The following is a 20,915-nucleotide window of genomic DNA, read 5'->3' as shown; positions in this document are numbered from 1 at the left end:
AGTGGGAAAATAATCGCGGTCTCGAATGGCCGCTGGCTGGATCACCGTTAGCGAATCCTTTGCTCCTTTCTTTTCGGCTCGTGCAGCGCGACGAATGATGAATTGCTGTGACTCATCGCGAGCGGAGCGTTTTGTGGCATCGCGTGAGTCGCGAAGTATAGTTCACCGGCACGTGTCAGCTTCGCGTCACCGTACCCGAAAACGGTCGTTCGGATTCCCCGAACTCGGATACGCTCGAAAAATAGTCGAGAGGAAACAACGTGTCACCGATGAGGATGAAATCCCACCGAAATTTTCCCTCTTTCGCTTTCGTCGTGCTTCTCGACCGAATAACAATCCGCACCGCGACCAAACCGATCGAATTTTTTTTATCCACGGAAGAAAGAAATTTACGCGCGTCATCGTCGAGCTAGTTTCGCGAACGATCGTTCGGATTCCTCGAAGCCGGACACGATGGAAAAATAGAGGAAAGAAAAGAAAGAAAAAAACACAACCTGTCACCGGAGAAGATGGATCTACGCTCGAAGTTTCGATCTTCGGACTTTCGTCGTCGCTTTATCGCGAAACGAATCTCGCGACTTCGCGACGAAACTGAATTCGATTCGTATTCCGATACGTTTAAATATTTTATAGTTACCACGCACGGATCTCCTTCATCGTCGAATCGATCGACGATAGGTAATAAGCGTCATTGCTGTATCGATGTCGCAATTTGTTTCTCAAATAATTGCACTCCACGGATGCACCTCGCGCGTCTTGCAGGGTAATCCATCCAAGACATATCTTTACATACCCGCTGTTTCTGTTTCTTTTTTTTTCGAAAGCGACCACTTCGAAAGTTATTACTCCGCTTCGACGCGTTCATCTCGCGAGTTGTTCAATTTAGGCAAGAGCCCGCTCTTTTCTCGCGAACGAACAAATTCGATGCCGCTTTGATCCTCGACGATGGATCTCGTCGAAATTGTATAGCTGCCGGAATTTAGCGACACGTTTCGGAACAATACACTCCGAGCAATCGCTCGCCCGAGCATGGCGCGCACGAAACACCGATTCTTTTCATCGGCGACTGCACATCATCGGTGTCGACCAGGGGAGTGTGGGGGACACCCAATGTTTGTTTCCTCGTTGCGAATTGTAACTCGAATCGGAAATCCATAGGAGATTCGTTCGGCTGGTTTCGAAAGAGAGCCACCACCGGGCCAGTCGTTTGCACGCGATACAATAACGGATTTATCGATCGTAAAGACGGTTTAACAATTTTCGCGCAACGCGAAGGCCACGCATGCTGGACGCTAATCTATTTCCGAGGCGTCTCGCCCGCCCGTTGGGAAACCGTGTTAAGTAGAGCGTGCGGATTACGCGCGTTGAAAATAAATGATCCTTTAATCGGTGGTTTGCAAACTCGATCGACGAACGATGGGTCTCTTATCGGACGACAATTCGCGCGAACGTACGTCCGGGCCACCAATTCGCCGAAGGCTGCTGCTCGCCTGACTCACCGAATTATTTTCGGAGACTCGTACGATTCGAATTTCGTCTATCGACGCCACCGCGTCCTCCGTCCCCTGACCATTCGCGACACACCGTAAATTATTAGACGATTGTCGCGTCCCGTGAATATTTCCAAAATTGTGATTTATCCGGGAAAAACTCTGCGACGCTTTTTAAAAGAAAAGAGGAATCTCTTCGCGAATCCTTTTAGTCGAAAACAGGTCGATAGTAGATTCTTGAAACTTTGTAAGTTTAGAAAAAGATTCTGGAACGCTTTTTAAAAGAAAAAGGTAATCTCTTTGAGAATGTTTTATCTTTTTACTCAAAGACTCTTTCGAACAAAGTAGACTCTTCAAACTTAGTAAGTTTCGAAAAAGATTCTACAACGTTTCCCAAAAGAAAAAGATAATCACTTTGGAAATTCTTCACTCAAAGACCGTTTAATAATAGACTTTTCAAACTTTGCAAGTTTGTTTGCGCGTATTTCGAGAGAACGTGTATTTTTTTTTTCTTTCGTCGAGGAAACGCGTTGTCCGAAGAGACTCGAATTCGAGAGTTCTAATTTCAGAATTCGTTACGTTTCTCGGCATCGAGCGCGCGGCACGCAACTCCTTCGTCCTCTAATGAAAATTAAATGTTTGCAACCGTGGGTTGTATCTTAACCACCAATCGTTGCTCCGGAGCTCGCTCGCTCTGGATCTCAAGCTCGAGATGAAAATCGCCACTTACCCCGCGTTCAAGTGAACAAACGGTAGCAATTCCGTGGCTCGAAAGTGGGCATTATTGTACGATGATTCAATAGGTACGTTCTTTGGCGCGCACGCTGCACCGTGATGTTCGACGGACGTGCAAACAAACGCGAATTATTTAAAATATTCGATCCATCCGTTCGACGAGACATTGATGTCGATTTACGAGTTCCTTTCAGTCGCGAGGCGTTTCGGATAACACGTTTCCCCGATAAACGAACGTTTCTCGATGGGGAGAAAAAAAAAGGTACACGTTCTCACGAAATGTGTGTAAATAAACCGCGCAAAGTTCGGAGCGGTTGTTATCGACGGTCCGCGAGCAAAAAAAAAAAAGAAAAAAGAAAAAAGAAATTCGCAACGCCCGTCCGTATTTCCACGCAACTGAGCGCTCCATTGATCAAAATTACTATCAATGCGACGGTCCCGCTAAAAATATACGTTCGAACGATCAGAAATTCGCGATACATTCGTATTTCGTAAACAAGCTCTACGTTGTTATCGGACGGGATCGTTTATCGTCGATTTTCCGGGGGCGTCTAAAAATATTGGCGAACGAACGAACGATAACGCGAGATGGAAACGAACAGCTGTCGTTTGGCGTCGTTTGCCGTCGTTTGCTCGTTTGGACAAGGATTTGGAGGAAATCGACTACCGTGGAAGCAGTCGGGCGCCTTTCGGTTTAAAGCGTCGGCGCCTACGTGTTTGTCGAGCCTTTCCCGCTGCGACAGCCACAATAAAGTCGGAGATAACGAACTGCATCGTTTTATTTATATATATGTTTCTTTTTTCTATTTCCAAGAAAACGTTCATATTTTCTCCTCTCGTAGCGTTCTTTCTCGATGGTTCCACATTTATCGAATTTGCGCGAAATCCGTTCGAGACGTTTCCCCTACCATTTCTCGTTTTCTAATCTTCTCCTCGCTTACGGACATCTCTCGAAACAAGAAAAAAAAAAGAGAAAAAGAAGATCGTTTTAAAGCTCGAATATCGATAAAAAGAAAAAAAAAAAGAAAAAAAATAAAAGAACGTAGGAACGATTCACGTTGCCCGCGACGATAACCCGACGTATCCGAGCGAATCAGGAAACGACTGCGCGATTAATTGTTTATTGTGCACGCGCGCGACGCGATCGTGCCTCGTGCAGCTTCCATACACACACGAGCCCCGTGAATGCAATATTAGCTGGTTTACATAATTCCATGCCACCGAGTGGATACGCAGTTGCGAGTCAAGATCGCGATGGTACTCGTGACGCGAGATCGAAAACGTTTCGCGTTCGAATCGCTTCGCACTTCGGATGTAAATTCACTCACCGGCGAGTCAATTTATCGATAGATCGTCTCGCGAACGATTACACGGCTTCGTGTTTCCTACCTTTAAAGATACGCAATCGTCAAGATTCACCAAAGACCCGAAACGATCGCAACGACGATCGTTTTGTGTTACTGATTCGCTAACCTCGGTTAATAGTATTATTTTCAATTCTGTACACACTTTTCAATGAAATATGCGAACATTCGACTCGAATCTCGCGTTTCGCCGACAAATTCAATTCTCAAGGATACCCAGCAACGAACACACCCGAGGAGCTCGAAATTGCTTCCTTCGTTTGCAAAATTCCCAGCTCCGAATTCTCCGTGGAATTTCCCGACAATTTCGTCTAACGAACGTTCTCGATTATTAATAGTCGAACGATGCAAGAAACAAATCTAATTTCCTTTGTTATTCTGCTTGTCGCGGATTGAATTTGAAAGGTAACGTAACGGAACCCGTTGTCGAATCGATCACGTCGATTCGCACAACGTTTGCGGTACACGTTGGGTTAATTAGCTCCGATCACGCGATAATAATTGTCGATGGGTTCTCCAGGACTGGTGCTCGTGTAACACCCCTACTCTCCTCCCTCCTTTCCTCTATTTCCTCTCTCAGCACCGAAACGATCGAAAACTCTGTTCGCGCTTCGGTGAGCATCGACGATGTATCGACGAATTTCCCGTTTGGTTTCGCAAGAGGTGGTTCGATAACTCTCTCTTTCTTTCTTGTCGGTGAATTTTCGTGAACTTACGTGGCGGCTCGCGTTTATCTCTTCCTCGTTTCGCTGGTAATTACCGGTTCGGAGCCGCTGCGCCCGGTCGCAGATCGATCGGTTCGGTGGTTGCGCGATCGTCGCGATAAACGCCGAGCGGACAGCAAGCTTAGAGGCTCGTCGACGACGACGACGACGACGACGGAAGTGAGAGGCGATCGCGACTGCAATTTCGGTTGCAGTAGCCCCGTGTGGAACCTTGGAAAAGGCTCCAAGTGGAACGAGAGTAAAGCGAACGAGCCCAATTGTCCGCATACCTTTCGTCGATCGTCACCGGGATCGCGACTGGACGATTTATCGGTTAGCTTTTCGTTCGCTTTGCGTTACAGAACGACGAAGAATTTCTCTACGGTGCACACGAAAAGTTTGCTCGCCGTTACAATGGTTTCACGTTATATTTAAATTCGCAAAGAACGGGTCACCGATACCGATAACACCCAACAACGTTTGTTCGCCGACTCGAAACGAAATAATCTACAGTTACTTCACGTCCGATGGTTTCACTTTTGTCGCGAACGTTACCGTTATTTGCGACTTTTATCGCGCCGTCGTGTCTAAAACAACGATTACGGTGTCGCCAATATTAATCGATTTAAAGTACGCGGTTTAACGAAAATAAACAAGCCGTCGTCGGTCGGTCGGGCAAACTGGTCGCGTTGCATAATGAAACGAATCGAAAGTGTCGCGCGTTCGTTCCTCGCGGTGATTCCCCGCTTTCGAGCGAGCACTTTTTTTTTACATCGGATTCGAGCTATGGATCGTCGTCGTTCAGCGCCGGGTTCAACGTCGATTGAACCGCGGGGTAATTAAAATTCATCGCGCGGACCCGGGTACATCCTGACGCTTTTCGGTCTTGGTTCGTACACGGCGTTACGCGTGGTTTAAAATAATTTTCAATACGCACGCCGGGCCCGCTAGGGGAGCTCGAGTCGTTAAATGGAAACGGCCTTGAGAGAACTCCCATCCAATATTCGTACCGAACGTTGCCCGCGCGCATGGACGGACCCCCTGATGGCTATCGCGGAAGTGAATCGTTTAAAGTACATTTGAGCCGTTGTTAACCGGTGTCGACAAAGAATAATCTACCGTCACCGAGCGCCAACCTTTTCGAATAATATCGCGCTGCAATCGGACACCAATTGTTGCTCGTCATCCGTTGCTGGAATTTTGCTCGGTGTCGTGGAAACGCATCGACGAGATCGACACCGTGCGATTCGATCGCCCGTAATTTTCCAATCGGTTCTTCGTCTTTCTTTCAATTCGTATTTACCACGGTGGACAAACGAAGAAATTATACTCGAGAGAGAGAGAGAGAGAAACGACAGAGTTCCAAGATTCTCAACACTCTCGAGAATGAAGTATAATTTGGAAAGTTAGCTCGAAACGAGGGTCGGTAGCGATTTCGCGAGTATTGGACATTTATTTTCCTACCACGTACTCGATAAGGTAATCCTCTTATATCTCGCGGTGCAAACACCGTTCCATATTGTACGCATCAATATTTATAGACCCGCTGTCGGTGAATTTACAAAAACACGAGCTTCTGTTTTCACAAGCGCGAAATCCAGACACCTATACGGCAACCGGGGCGAACACAGAAAACGAAGGGACTGGTTCGTTTGTTCAACGACGACAACGAGATACACGTTTTAAGGAACCGCGGATCTTCGAATCGGGGAAACGAGAACGGAACCGGGACGAGTATCGCGAAACACCGAGCCACGACAATGGAGAGAGATCGTAACATTTCGTTCGGAAATGTAACGAACCGTTTGTCGAGTCCTTCTGACCTCCGATAACGCGCAAAGAGAGACGATAATGCGAACGCAGCGCGCGGTTCCATAATTTTACGTCATCCTGTTTACCGACGAAAGCTACGGCAACACACTCGGCTATCTTCGATAAGTATGGGAGTGGCTTCAATTATACAAGATACTCCGTAATTGGGGAAATCGTTCCAAATATTATCGTACAACGGTTCACTCGGCGTACGTGGCACGCATCTAATTAGATAACGCGGCTGTACTCACTTGTACAACGATACAGAAATTCCAAAAGTCTTCCCAATACCGCTGTTGTGATGTATACGAGTCGAGGTTTCGAAGACGACTGTGCCTCGGACAAGGTTAACCCCCTGTAACGTCGAGCCGGACAGACACGATAAACAAGACTCTCTCACTCGTTCTAAAACCGATTACACTTCGATATTGTTCGATACTCGACGGTGACTACCGAAACGAACAATTTTCCCAAACATTCTTCTCGCCATTCCGTTGGCTACTAACCGATCGACCAAGGTAGATTGAACCGTTCCGGTGCGCGACAAACGTAGCGACTATAGTACACGCGGTCACCTGACCGCGTGTATGGTAACTCGTAACTATGATCCACGGTCGCGCGAATTAAATCGTAACGGGTTATACAGGGATCCCAGATTCTTATCGGAGGACTCTGCCAATGAATCCTGCGAGTGGAAAGAACCAAGAGATTCGTTCGAAAGTCTTGAAATCGTTTCGTTCGATTTAACGTAGTTCAAACATCCGCAAACTCGTATCTCTCGAGTTTCTCGTTTCCCACGGTCGCAAATTATATCCTACTGGGTTAAATACGAATCCCCGATTCTCATCGGGGGACCTCTTCGTCGAATCGAAACGTTCAAAGATCATGGAATCGTTTCGTTCGATTTACCTCCGTCCAAACACGCGCAAACTCGTATCTCTCGAGTTTCTCGTCTCCCACGGTCGCAAATTAAATCCTACTAGGTTTCATACGAATCCCCGATTCTCATCGGGGGACCTCTTCGTCGAATCGAAACGTCCAAAGATCTTGGAATCGTTTCGTTCGATTTACCTCCGGGTCCAAACACGCGCAAACTCGTATCTCTCGAGTTTCTCGTCACGCAAATGAAATCCTATCGGGTTTAAATACGGATCCCCGATTCTCATTGGAGAGCACCGTCGACGAATTCTCGGAGTTGAAAGCGCCGCGCGTACGTTCGGAGATCTTGAAATCGTTTCGTTCGATTTATCGCCATCGAGACACGCGCGAACTCGTATCTCCCGAATTTCTGGTCTCGCCTTTGAAGCGCCCGCGCGACCTCGGACTTAATCCGTGCACGAGGGCGCGTCGTGTTTATTTATTTTCCAACGACGACCTCCGCGAGGACACGTTCACCGTGAAACGTCGGGAACGTCGCGTCGACCGGGACCAGAATCGTTATCGAGGAATTCCTCCGAACGCGGTTGTCCCGTTGTTATCGTCGGCTCTTTCCATGCGTACGGTGCACCGTACAACGCTCAACCTGGAAGTTACGGAGCGTGAGCGCGCGCAGCGCCTCGCGTAACGTTCGAAAATCGGGAGCGTCTATTATCGATATGCGAGACACGCGCGGAGAATCTTACGTCCCGAAGCGGACAAGGAACGACGGATACAATGGGACGAACTTCCACTCGAACGGTCCGAGTAAGAAATTTCAGCGATACTCGAGACGTTACTGTGCATCGACGACAGTGTCCCTTCTGTCACCTGTCGACGTTCGTAATGCAGCGAACGTGACAGCAGGTCGCCCGGCACCGAGTTACATTAGTCACGTGCCTGGCGAAATAAATTCGTCTCGTTCCACTAATCCGCGCGGCGCGATAAAATCGCGCGTCGACGAGTTCACGATCTATCAAGGTCGCATTTCGTAACTCCCGCCTATCTCCCGCGGCAACGTTTCCATCCGCGACCGATCTATCGGAATTACGTAAAATTTTTATCGCCAACTCTTTCCATCGGAAATATCCGAGCGAAACAAAGGGATCGGTGGTTCGCTCGAGCGTGGACCACGACACGAGATTCGTACGAGACAACGTACGTCTCTCTCTTTCTTTTTCTCTCCGCGAGATCGAGAACACCGAGGTTAGGTTTGAGGTTAGGTTCGAAAGCAGTTTCGAGACCGCTGCGCACCAACCAACCAACCAACCAACCAACCAACCAACCAACCAACCACGCCTCTACGCAATTATGTAATTACTCCGTACACCGGTATGCGCGGCGCTTTCTTCTCATTTCCATAACAAAGACGTTGCAGCGATAACGATATTAATTACGATCGGTAATCGATAACAATTACGATTACGATCTTCGTGACGCGTTAAGCACGCAAATTAGAAAAAAGAAAGCGAGTACGCGCACCTGCTGGCACGATTACGCAATCGCGCAAACGCGGGGAAAGAACCGCTGCCGGCGTTATACGAACCTAACCTAAAAGCGGGGCGTTTCGACGCCTTCGGGAAACAGATGTACGCGCGGGAGAGAATCTTTCGCTTCGATCTGGCTTCGCTCGAGCACCGTTTCTTTGTTTTCCTTCGGTATTTACGAGTAATCGAGCTCCGGGAGTATTTCAGGTCACTAATAATAGTAACTTTCCAACAGGGGGGTTGAGACCCCTCTGAACGCGAAAGAATAAAGTCCACCGTTCGGTCGGTGTTAAGAGAAACATCGACCGCGGGAAGATAAATTATCTCAACGATACTTCTCGACGTTCCTGGCCTCTCTTCCGGCAGCGTTGGCAACAGTTCTGTTAATAAACATAACGAACAACTCCCGAGGCAAGCCTCGAATCGGTACAGAATCGGCGAGAAGTATCGTTAAACGGCAAGATAAATTTACGCGTCAGTTTCCCAATCTTCGAGTAGTCTCTGTTCCAGGCATTGACTTTTGCGAACAAATACAAACCACGGAGAGGATCGTAGATCTCAAACACAGCATAGAAACTATCGAAACGATCATCCCTCGTCCGTAGGCGATCACGAGGGCGTATAATTAAACCCCAGTAACAAAGAAGAAAAATCGAGATAAACATTCCGCATCGTCGGGCACGATCTCGTAGCAGTTCCCACCTGTCAGGTGGACGTTCGACCGCGGTTTCTACGGTCGCGATTCATCGTGGCGTTGCACCTGCACAGGTGGCAATGGCGAGCCGCCTATTACCCTGAGCCACAATGCGTACGCATACTTGAACGGTGAAAGGAAACCAACGAGGGAACATTGCACGCTGAGAATACACACACACACACACGTTGGTATCGATAACCGAGGGAACGTGCGCCCCGTTCACGTCGACGAGATTCCTTCGACACGCTCGCTGCTGTTGATTTACAATAATACCAGATCGCAACGAAACGCGAATTAGCACGAACGCCGAACCGTACGACGAACGTACGAGAAAAATCCAACAGCCTACCGGCGATAGATTAGATAGCACGGTGCTGCACAGACAGTGCTCGCCAGGTTCGTGGCGCAAGTGTTCCGCTTGCACCGTACAAGGAACGAGCCGAACACGCGCCGCTGTCGTGCGTCTAGCGTGAAACAATCGATCGGATTCCATCGGGCAATAGGTCCTTTTAAAAACCTACCGTACGTGCACCGGTACCGTACGAAACAAGTGTTTCCCGTTCGTGGACAAAGAAACGTTTCACGGATAGACCGTGGGCCGCGTATACCCACCAAGAATCCATTGTTTCGTCACGAAGGAAGTAATTATCACCGGAGGCTGAAGAAGAAGACGGCACGAGGCGAGCGGAAAATTTTCCAAACGCAACACGCGCGTGCACCGTTCCTCCGTCGCTCGGATCTGGACCGTGATAAATCCCACCGATTGGTACAGGATCCCCTCCCGTAATTCCCCCACCCCTTAAAGGCCACAAAGACGAATATTCGACGAGCAATTAAACTCGTACGGGGCCGGAGCGCGGTTTTTACGAGGTCAATTATACTGTTAACGTGCCGAGTCGTTTCGCGGATCGTCTCTCGGATCCACAAAGAGAGTTCTTCGAAACGATGAACCCCCGTTCGAGTCGCCGTTCGAAGAAGAGCGTTTCGATCGCTCGACGACCACGACGACGATGTTCCAAACGGGGCCAGGGTTTATCCCGTGACGATTCACGCGGTACCGATTCCGGAATTTTTCGACGGTTCTTCGAGTCGACAATTTTTGGATTTCGCGGAAAAGAAGAGGATAGAAATTTTCACTAACCGATGAAAACGGTGTGGGGAAGTTTGAAACACAAAGTGCAATCGCAAGGGTATCAAATTGCATCGAATCTGTCTTCTATATCCGTGTTTTATACAGATCAATGTTAACTTGTCTTCTTTGCGAAAGAGAGTGTTGCGAATCTATGTTTGCGTTCAGTTGGAAAACGTATAAATAACGAATAAAGGTGTACGAACGAAACTGATCGTTCCGTGTGTTTTCGTATCCTTAAATATTTGTTTTCGTATCCGTAGAAGGACCTTGAAGGCACGTTTACGGTTCCGTGAACGCTCCGCAAAGATCGTTCTTCCGTTTCCGTAATTTCCCACGTTAATTTCGTGGCAACCACTCTCGGGGAGTGGAGTCGCTTTCGCGAAGATGACACACCGTCCGAACAATGTTCTTCGCGCGAAAATAGTCGGTTTGTTGCGCAAGCAACGCCGGTGTTCCCGGAATTGACGGGACAAATCGGTAACTTATGCCACCAAACGTTGAATTACGTTTACGTAAACGCGAATCGATGAAAGAGAACAAACAATGGGCCGAAACTCGACGACGTTGTCAAACGAGCCCGAGCTTACGCTGCAATTTTCACGAATACGAAGTAAGGAATAATTGTTCTTTTCGTTATTGCATCTGGACCTTCCAGAACAGGGTTAAACCAATTACCCGAATATCTCGAACATTCGAGTTTCGCAACCTTAAATTTCAATTTTTGCGGCGCACGCTAGATTTCGTTCCCCTCGGTGATCTTATCACAACCGAACGCACGCGTTGAAACAATTCTCCTTCGCAGCGTTATCGTGATTCTCGAATATCGACCGTACTGAGCTCTATATCCATATCCTTCGAGAAGAATAGATACCTTTCCGCAAAGTGCATTCGAACAGTTCGCTCTGCGATCGAACGCACCCGCTCAAACGATACGATTCGTCTTGGTGACTCTCCTGTATCTATCTCGCTAGGCTCTATACGTGAACGTTTTCTTTTTATATATATATTTTTTTTTTCAAAGAAAGAACCATACGTATCGGTCCCGTGACAAGATCGAGCGTCGAACGTGAAGTTCGCTCGTCGGAGTATATCGTTTCGGTTCTGATCGTGACTCTCCTGAGGAATCGAACGAGATCGAGCAACCGAGAGCACCGCGATCGGAGAACTTCGTTCCGTGAAATACCGAACGTAAACCGCGTGACGAGTTCTCCGTTTCCACGAACGAAGTTCCCTCGGCAATCGAGAGACATCCTAATTAAGCGTGGTTCGACGGCTGGAGGCGCGGTTTCGAAACGCGCCAGCTGTCCACCCGCTTCGCGGTGAGCAGCTGATACACCGCACCGCACCACACCACACCACGTTACGTATCGTCGAGTCGAGTGGATCGCCTCGTGGCGATGCGACGTTTCTCTTACCTGAAGTCTGACGCGTGGCCTGGAGAGTCGTCTGACGTAGCTGTTTCCCCTCGAGTGTTGCTCGAACGACGGGGGCAGCGGTGGCTGGGATCTCCTCGCGTTCGGTTCGTTCGCGTTGTTCGGCTTGTTCCTCACGTTGACGATGTTGTTCGCGTGATTCCCGTGCGTCGTCTGGGTGGTGGTATTCGTCGTTACGTTCACCGCGGGCGCGTCCCGGTGGCTCTTCGTTCGACGAAGCAGACGTCTAACCGTGTTCTTTACGGTGGCGGCCAGGTGGGTGCCGCCACCGCCTCCGCCGCCTCGCTCGGTGGTTTCGTTCATCGCTTTGTACTCGACCATCTTCGCTTTGGTGGTCACGGGCGCCACTCTGTGACCGCCAGTCTCCGTAACGTACATGGCAGCCACCGTTTCTACGTGCGGCGCAATACTGACGACTTTTCCCTCACCTTGCAACGAAAAGGTTAACCGCTACCCTTTCTATCGCAGGGTGGCTCTGCCCTTTCGCGGTGAACGTTTCCAGACGGTTCGAAGCCTCGTTCTTCGATCCCCTCAGTACCGTGCTCGCATCTTCGCGATATCGGGGAACACGTGCCGCGACTAACGTCCCGCGTCTATCCACGCGGCGCGAAACTCGCGGAACTTTTCACGCTTGACGTCGATCGTGTATCCCACCGATACACCGATGAAGCAGAAAAATTCCTGGCCGATGTCCTCCGCGGTTACGCCGTCTATCATCGAGCGGGGACTTTCCGCGAGTCGTGTTTACAAAATTCTACCGATCGTTTTCGTACGCGATCGCGACCGATCGGTCGCTCCGGTTCGGTCCGTCTCGGTGTTCCCTTACTCCTCCGGGATGCGCCACTGACACACCACACGCGCGCCCCACGCACACGCGTTCACTGGAATGCGTTCGTTAGAACGGCCACGGTAACTCGCCGGCGGTAACTCTGCGCGTAAAAGAAATATCGCTACAGCGACGAATATTCGCGAACCGAGAAGGTAAACGCGAGTGGCAGCGCGACGATCCTCTCGCGGATTTACAATCTCCGTTTTTTTCCTTTCCTCTCTTTTAGCGTTCCACTCGTCGTCGTTTCTAGCCACCGCGGAGGGACCGTCCGAAAAACTGGTCGGACCCGAGAGTACGCCTCGCACACGCTGGGAACGGGTAAATCTGCGAAGCCGCAGCTGTGTTACCGGACCGAGCAGGTGGAAGACGAGCGATTCTTTCGATCGGTCTCGAGAACTCCAAGATTCTCGCGAGGCGATTCGCGCTGGGCTATGTAGAGAGAAATTTAATTCACGGAGCGTCGATTACGCGCACCGTGCCCTCCACGCGTTAATTGCTCGAAATTTTGCATTCGCGGTGTACATCGCTCGGACCGTGTGGAAAAAGGAAAAAGAAAATGAAAAAATTGCGCGCGCAACCGACCTATTTACCAAAACCCCCACGTTTACTCGTATCTGGTCGTATTCGAAGGTTCGACGGTGACTGTTGTGTACACCGAGAGTCGGAATTCTTATCGCGGCGCGATTGAAAAACGACCAACAATACGTCACCGCGAATGGAATATTTTCAGGTCGACGTACTCGACCGGGACCTTTCTCGCGGTTGACGCGCGTCGATTCGCGGTTGTTTGTATATATTTTTCTTTTCTCTCTTTTCTCTTTTTTTTTATTTTTAACCGTAGAAAACACGACTGCCTCCTCCCTCCTCCTCCGTGATGGTAAAGGTCAGGTGGTCCCGCGGGATCGATCCCGCGCGATGTTACGAAGCGGACGATAAGATGTTACGATGGCGTTAGCAGCGAAGTCGAGTCGTCTCGTAACGCAGCTGCGTTCGCCACGATGTTATTCAACGAGTTTAGCCGCGCGATCATCGCGGTTACGATTATGTTTGGATAATCCGCTTTAACGACCGCGGCGACCTGTGTGTGTATACGCAGCGGGGAAGCAGTGGCGCTCAGAACGATATCCAATCGTGTACACGCACGCCGATACTGAACCCGTGTACCTTGTTCTCGGTTAAGGTGAAGTTGTTCGCTCACTGCGCACGCGCTCGAACCTGTGATTTTCAAAATCTCGCGAGCCTCCTTTCGCGCTGTTTCTGTCCCTCCTGATCGAATACACCGTGTCGAGTGACATGGAACGTTTCTTTTTCACAATTAGGGGAAAAGTACGCTGCAAGATAACGATGTTACGCTTGAAATTCTAACCACGAGTGTCCAAAATCGATCGAAAAGTGCGTACAGGAGAACGACGTGGATCGTTGTCGACGTAGAAATATTTCTCATCGGTGAATCCTAGTCAATGTTTACTTTGAGAACTCGACGAAGAAATACAACGGACAGATATGGAAAACTTACGAACGACTTCGATAGCGCGAAACCGATTGAAAATTTAACAAATTTCCCAACAGTGGCACCAATTTGCGCGTGTATCTTTTTTTCGCGAAGTTGTCCAACGATATTCGAGATATATATCATAATATTTCAAATACGTGAAGTGTAAATGATTATTACAAGTACGCGAGGAGATAGTTTTTATCGAAACTTGTATCGGTCGGTGGGCTCGCGCTGTTTTGAAAATCGTGGTTTCGAAAGTGCCCGAACACTGACGCAAACCGGAAATCGATCGAGGATCGTCGATTCGCGATCTAGTTTGCGACTGGAAACGATGTTTTCGTTTTCGCGCGCGATTATCAATGGTTCCGACTTTCTACGGACACGATCGGTCGAAGGTTACGCGCTCGTTTTATCGATCGACAATGTCGTACGGCGACCGATTGAAAATTAAAATCGTCTTTCGGTGGAATTGACGATAGAGTCGATTCTCGATTCACGAGTGTACTCGTACGACGCGTTTTCCATTTCCGTAGCGGAGGTCGTTTCTAAACAAAGAATCGTGGAGAGAACAATTGGAGGGAGACGCGCAATGGGACGAAATGCAAAGTTAATTTACAATTTGTCGAACGCACGTGGCCATACGTGTAACGCCGGGGTGGCCACGTGCGTCTGGATAATTATTCCGTTCTTCGCGCATCGACGAAGACGACACAAAAGCGACGAAAGACGAAGGTCGTATCGACTGATAAATAGTTGACTCGGATCCTGTCGTACCGCCGAGCGGTACGAAACTTTGTCTTTACTTTCCTCGACGAAGTTACTCTCGACGACGAAGGGAACCGATCGACTCGACGGCATCGATCGTCGAATGACGTAAGATCCGCGAAGCGCCTCGATAATCCTGCAAACTGTGCTTTACCTCGTTACTTAGCGGTCTTTCTATCAAAGATTACGTAACGGATTTGATCGGGGCCAATCTCTTCGATTAACAAGGGGACTTCGTATACAACGAGAAAGGAAAGGTGAAACCACTTAGCGAACCACCTGTCACCGATTATGATCGAACGTGGGGAGAGCCTCGATTCGATTCGACGCAGAAACAATTTTATTGCGATCGTCCGGACGAACGAACGGAAAGAAAGAACAAGTAGCCGTACTACACGGTATACTCAGCTATCTTTCTTCTCGCTCTCTTTTCACGCGCGATGTTTCGTACAATCGTAAAATGTATCCGGTGAAACGACATCGCGGACCAATTTCCGAGAAAAAAAGAAGACCGAGCGGTTTTTGTCGTCGACGAACGATCGACGATAAATTTATCTACGCGTCGCCCGTATCGCGTCGTTTGCAATCTCGCGCGACAATCGTTCGTTTCTGCTCCGAATGTTCGCGAGAAATCACGAGAGAGAATCGTCGATAGTTTCCACGAGGAGAAACGGTCCGTTCGGAGAACCGTAAAAGAAGAAAGAAATCGTACCGGTGCGTTTCTCGTAGGCGTTTCGCGCGCTAAGAGCAACGCTGGCTGGTTCGCGCGAGTCGCCTTGAAACGCACGCTCTACCTACACGAGATTCCGGTGACCCCACTCGCAACGATGTTTCTCAACCCTCTTTTGCCAGTGTTGATAAAAAAAACTACGATTCGGGTGTTCCGCGCTTGTTATTCCGATGGAAAGGTGTTCCGAGCGAACGAGGCCTCCCGTACGGAGAGGAACATGTGTTTCCCGGACAAAAAATATCAACGATCTTGAAACAACATCGGTGGTCTCGGATAAACGAGGCCTCCTGTACAAAGAGAAATATACTCGCCGGCGAAAATAACGATTTTGTGAAAACTCGAAAAAAGAGGAGAAGGGAGAAGTTAGAAAGGGATTGTTCTTTCGCGACACTCGCTCTTCAATCTTTACGCGGAGTTAAAAACAACGGTGGTATTTGAATGGTTTTCGAACGAGAGGCGTGTCTATTTTCTCTCGAAGAATCGAACATATAAAAATTATACGACACGAAGGAGGTCCTCGATGATAAATAATTGTTCCACCAGACTGTGTCGAATAACACTCGGAAGAGTCTCAACCCTTTGCACTCGAACCTTTTAGCTTCCACCAGAAACCAGCACCTCGATGAAATCCTTCGAATCGTGTAATTAATTTCGAAGGGAACATTTTCGTTTCAACATTTCGTACACATATGTTCACGACTTGCAAGAAAGGATTGAATTTTAATTTCAATTCCAAACCACGATAGTTTTCCGAATCGGAGAAAGTACACCGAATTGAACAACGATCGAGAATCGCCTCTCGAGTGTAAAGGGTTAAAAATTCCATTTCTCGTGCGAGAAGAGTCTGGTTGAAAATTAAGCGCATCGGGGCGGAGCACCTTTCGTTCGTTGCTGGTTGATGAAAAAAAAAAAATTTCAAACGTAAAACGAAACCCGCCAGATTGCCGCGCAAGTCCGCGCAAACAAACCGTCGGTGTTTTTACAAAAGAGTAGCAGCAACTGGGGCCTCGCGCACGGCCAGGGGAAAGTGTAACAAATAACAACGAACAGGAATACGTAATTTAAGGTAAGCACGAGTTGTTTATCGAACGCGCGCGGCAAAATTTACGCAAGCACGGTTCCGCGACGAACGAAACGATCCGTTTGATAAAAAATCCGTAGCTAAATCCCCGTTGGCCGGAGCACCATAGACACCATAGACAAGGGTTAAAAACGCACTGGACGCGTTGGAAGAAAACTCCTCGAGCGGTTTCCCGCCCACCATGATTCTCTATCGAGAAGATTTTCACGATCCAGTGAAACCTCGATCGCGCGTGGGCAACACCCACATCGTATTTACCGGTTGGTGTACTCCGTAAGATGATCGTTTCGATGGTGAACCACCGTCTCGCGTCGATCGTACCGTCTCGGGATCCTCGACTTTACGACGAGCAGGACGACGTGACGTGTTCTAGCATTTCCTCGATTCGCGTGCAATCTCTTCATCGAGAGATCGACGGATCGAGTCGAATCCTTTGCCTCGAGTACTACCTCGAATACGAACTTTCTCAACGAATTTTTACGGGAACCCGCGCGATCTCGAACGCGCTCCCGGTTCAACTCGGCGCGTTTCGATCCTCTTCGCCGCGGCACGCGACTCGCGTACGTTCCCAAATAGGTGCATCGAGGACAACGAACGTTAACACTGTGGTCGAGTAATGCGACACGGACGATGTCCCTGCGAACGTCCTCTTCCACGAGGAGAACAACGAAACGTGTCGCGGACGCACTTCGCCAGGAACGATACGGCGTACAGTGTGGACACCGCGCGCGCGACTTCCTAATGTCGTTAAGTTAAACGAATTAGGCCAGTACTCCGATCCGCGGACAAGCACGTAACCTTAGACTATATAGAGAAACGGGAGGTGGATTGCGTCGCGACACTCGGACGTTTACTATGCCGTACCGTGTTCGACTATGCTCGATATTTCAACGCGTATCCGGACACTCGAGGCGCGTTCGAATGCGTAATTCCAGCGATCGTCGCGCGTTGCTTACGAATCTCGCTCATCGCGATGCGGGGATAGTACGCGCGCGCTTTGTATTCGCGCGAAACGAGACGCCAAGTATCGCGAAGTATCTGTACGCGTTACCGTACCCCGATGCTATTTTTTCGTCGTGCGCGTATTATCGCGAAACGATCGTAATCCCGCCGTGCCCGTTTTTATTTTCTCGTTCCGCGAGAGTCATTTTATCGATTCGTCGCCGCTCGAATAACAATTCGGTGTATCGACGATGGCCATCCGAATACATTTGTTCGGTAACGTTCGTCAACGATTCGAGCTCGTGAATTTATCGAAGATCCGATCGACGCGGTGAGTTGAGGTGTTTTACGGCGAGGTGACGATCGAAAGAAAATGGAAAATTGTTCGCGACTTACGAATCACCGTAACGAGAATCGATTCTCGTCGATAGGGGAGAGTTACTCTTTCGTTCGTGAACGAACGATCCTCACGGATCGAGTACGGTGTGACAGATGGTCGACGAAGGATCGTCTCTGCACGGTGTAGAGTTAACCCTTTGCAATCGAGGCTTCCTTGCTAACTCGCCTCGAGAAAATTCTTTCAACATTCATCTGGAAGGGAACATTTTTGTATACTACGTGTTTTTACACTCTAGAAGAACGTAATGTTTCAATTCCAATTTGAATAACAAACCAACAAATTTTCCCAACTTGAAAATAGTACACCGAATTAGGTAGCGAGCGAGGATCTCCTCACGAGTCCAAAAAATTAACTGGAGAGTTTTCGCGCTCGTACAGGGCGTTTCGAGAGTTATTCGAATTATCTTCCGTATTGTCTATCCGTCGATTCGAGAACGGTAGTTTGGCCACGGGAGCCGAGTGCTCGATTTTTCGCGGAAAAGCGAGTCGAGCGAGACACGCGCGTGTCGCAACGAATCGATAAAGCGGAAAGCTGTGCGGCGCCGACACTGGTTCCCGACCGACGATACAGCTTCGCGAACGGCCGCGATACACACTCTATGGTCGTCGGCGAACCTGTTGCATCGACGGAACGCAAATTAAAAACCGACAACCCAGCCAGCACACGTATACCGGCCGTCCACGCAATGTCACCTATCGTTACTCGCGTCACGCGTCGCCTCGCCTCGCCTCGCCTCGCCTCCTCGTTTGCGACACCGTGTGCAATTGATAAAGCTGCGAGTGTCGCGAACAGGGGCGTGAATCTTTGCCCACAGTGATCCACGGACCGTGGTCTGTGTATTCGACGAGTCGTGGAACGACAACCGGGCCCGAAATCCAACGTTTTCGAACGATCTCGTAACTGAAACGAACAACCTCGAAGAACGAACTCGACGCGCTCGAAAAAAGAAAAAAAAGCTTTTTTCGAACTTGCACGCGGTACGAAATGCATGAAACGACCACGCTCGTTCGGCTCGAGAACAGCGACGAAGAAGTAAACACAAACGATTGCGGAAAAGCTTCCTTTCGAATAGCTCGAAACGAGAACAGTGCCAAAGAGGTAAATTTAGCGAGTGCGGAGAGCTTTTTTTTTCTTCAATTAAATCAACAGCGATTTTTGGACTTGTATCGTTACACGAAATGAACAGAAGCACGCGCCGGGATCGAGAACAGTGCCAAAACGAAAGTATATTCAACGAGCGCGAAGAGCCGTTCACTCGAAACGTGTAGTTTTTCGACTCGTATCGTTCGTCGACTCGATTCGATTTTCGAACCGAAACGATTCCACGCGTCTCGGCCACGGATCGTTCTCCCAACGAATTCGACGAACGACTCGCCTCCTTTTAATCCGCGTTATTGTATTACCACCGGAAAGTTAATTGAATAAGGTTCAGAGACAGGCCGCGGCGATCGATACGTGCCCGGAGCAACGTTCCTTTATTGTTTTCTTTTTCCTTTTCGTTTTACATAATTCCAGTAGTCCGTTCTCGACCAAATCTGTTCGTACCCGAGCGAAAAGAACGGTTAGATATTTTCCATTGTTCGAACGACGCGACTGATCCGATCAACGGAATACGTTATCCCTGGGAATACCTAGAGCGGACGAATTAGACTTCCACGAACCTTTTACCATCTTCGGGAGAAGGGGGGGGATTTCGTTTATTCGCAAACGCATCGCTACCGATTCGACGATCGTTGTTACATAGTCATCGAACGAACTCGCGACATCGATATTCGCCGAGTTCGCGTACGACGAGTCGTTGACGGGTTATCGGGACGAATAAAATTCAACGATCTCGGGCGTTACTCGATTCGACGAATCGAGACGGAGGAGAGATCGTTACCGATCCGGCGACTTCGACTTCGATCTCGTCGCTTAACGGACTCTTTTAACGTGTATCTTTGAAATTAATAATCGATCGGATCGCGACGATACGCGATACACACGATTGTCGTCAGAGTGCAAAGATTGAAACGGAAACACGTCTCGCCTTGGAATTGATCAACGTCGCGCGACAGTAGGAACCAAACGTTCCAACGATTTTCACACCGTCTGGATGAATGGACCGTTGCATTGACCTTATCGTCGCGCCTCGATCCCGCGTCTGCCAATAACGATAATTAATTGTCTTACGCTCGCGTTCGTTGCACGGTTTCACGTCGAGTAATAACGCGCGAGACGCAACGGGAATAATCGCCACCGAGATGGATCCATTCGAATTAGTTGCAAGAGCTCGTGTAATTTTTATCCAGACGCTAGAATCGCGTGTAATTTTCATCGAGATCCGTGGTGAATCGAGCGAGGCACCGATACAGGAATCTCTCAGCGATCTTACGCTCGGCTGGACACGTATCGGGACGCACGTTGATTTACCAACAAGCTCGTCTACAAATATCCGCGCGACGCAATCGAATTCCAACCAGAGAGTCTCGAGACGCGAACACGGGTCGTCCGCGATACCTAATCCTTCTCGAAACTCGACGACGAACACTTTCCACGAAGGAAAGACAGCTCGTTTCCCCTTGGATCTCGACCCGCGAGACTCCTTTTGTTTCCCTTTTCCGTTTCACCACCGTGTACCTCGAAGTGACTCGTTCCCACGATTGGCATTCGAACTGGACGCGGGGCACAGAAATTCCTTCACACTTTGGGCAACACACTCCGCGAACAATCCACACGGATCGCGACGCCGGGGTTCGATGTACGATCCGACGTTGGATCGGTTTCGGTGGGTTACTCGACGATACGGGTTGTCGTCGCGCTGCCACGTGGTTTTCCGCTCCGTTTACCGTGTGTCGGGTACCGTCGATTCGAGGAAGAGAGAGAAAGAGATCGAGAAAGAGAGCGAGAGAGAGTCAACGGGAG

The 20,915-nt window shown here is 49.1% G+C and overlaps 1 protein-coding gene and 1 long non-coding RNA gene across 2 annotated transcripts in view; both read right to left on the bottom strand.

Moving 5' to 3' along the window:
- LOC143151977 (uncharacterized) overlaps window positions 1-14,954 on the bottom strand; it is a 31,386-nt gene extending 16,432 nt beyond the window's left edge. The window contains exon 1 of the mRNA XM_076321557.1: window positions 11,752-14,954. Coding sequence (XP_076177672.1) covers window positions 11,752-12,147 — 396 coding nt within the window. The 5' untranslated portion in view covers window positions 12,148-14,954. The remainder of the gene's footprint in view (window positions 1-11,751) is intronic.
- On the bottom strand, window positions 12,602-20,500 carry LOC143151978 (uncharacterized). The gene is made up of 2 exons (XR_012993470.1): window positions 16,928-20,500; window positions 12,602-12,698 (listed from the first exon to the last, which is right to left on the bottom strand). It is a non-coding gene; the product is annotated as an uncharacterized LOC143151978 (long non-coding RNA).
- Between the last annotated feature and the right edge of the window lie 415 nt (window positions 20,501-20,915).

The sequence above is a fragment of the Ptiloglossa arizonensis genome, chromosome 10 (assembly GCF_051014685.1).
Source record: "Ptiloglossa arizonensis isolate GNS036 chromosome 10, iyPtiAriz1_principal, whole genome shotgun sequence".
Classification (NCBI taxonomy): Eukaryota; Metazoa; Arthropoda; class Insecta; order Hymenoptera; family Colletidae; genus Ptiloglossa; species Ptiloglossa arizonensis.
This window is presented reverse-complemented; position numbering and strand designations above follow the sequence as displayed.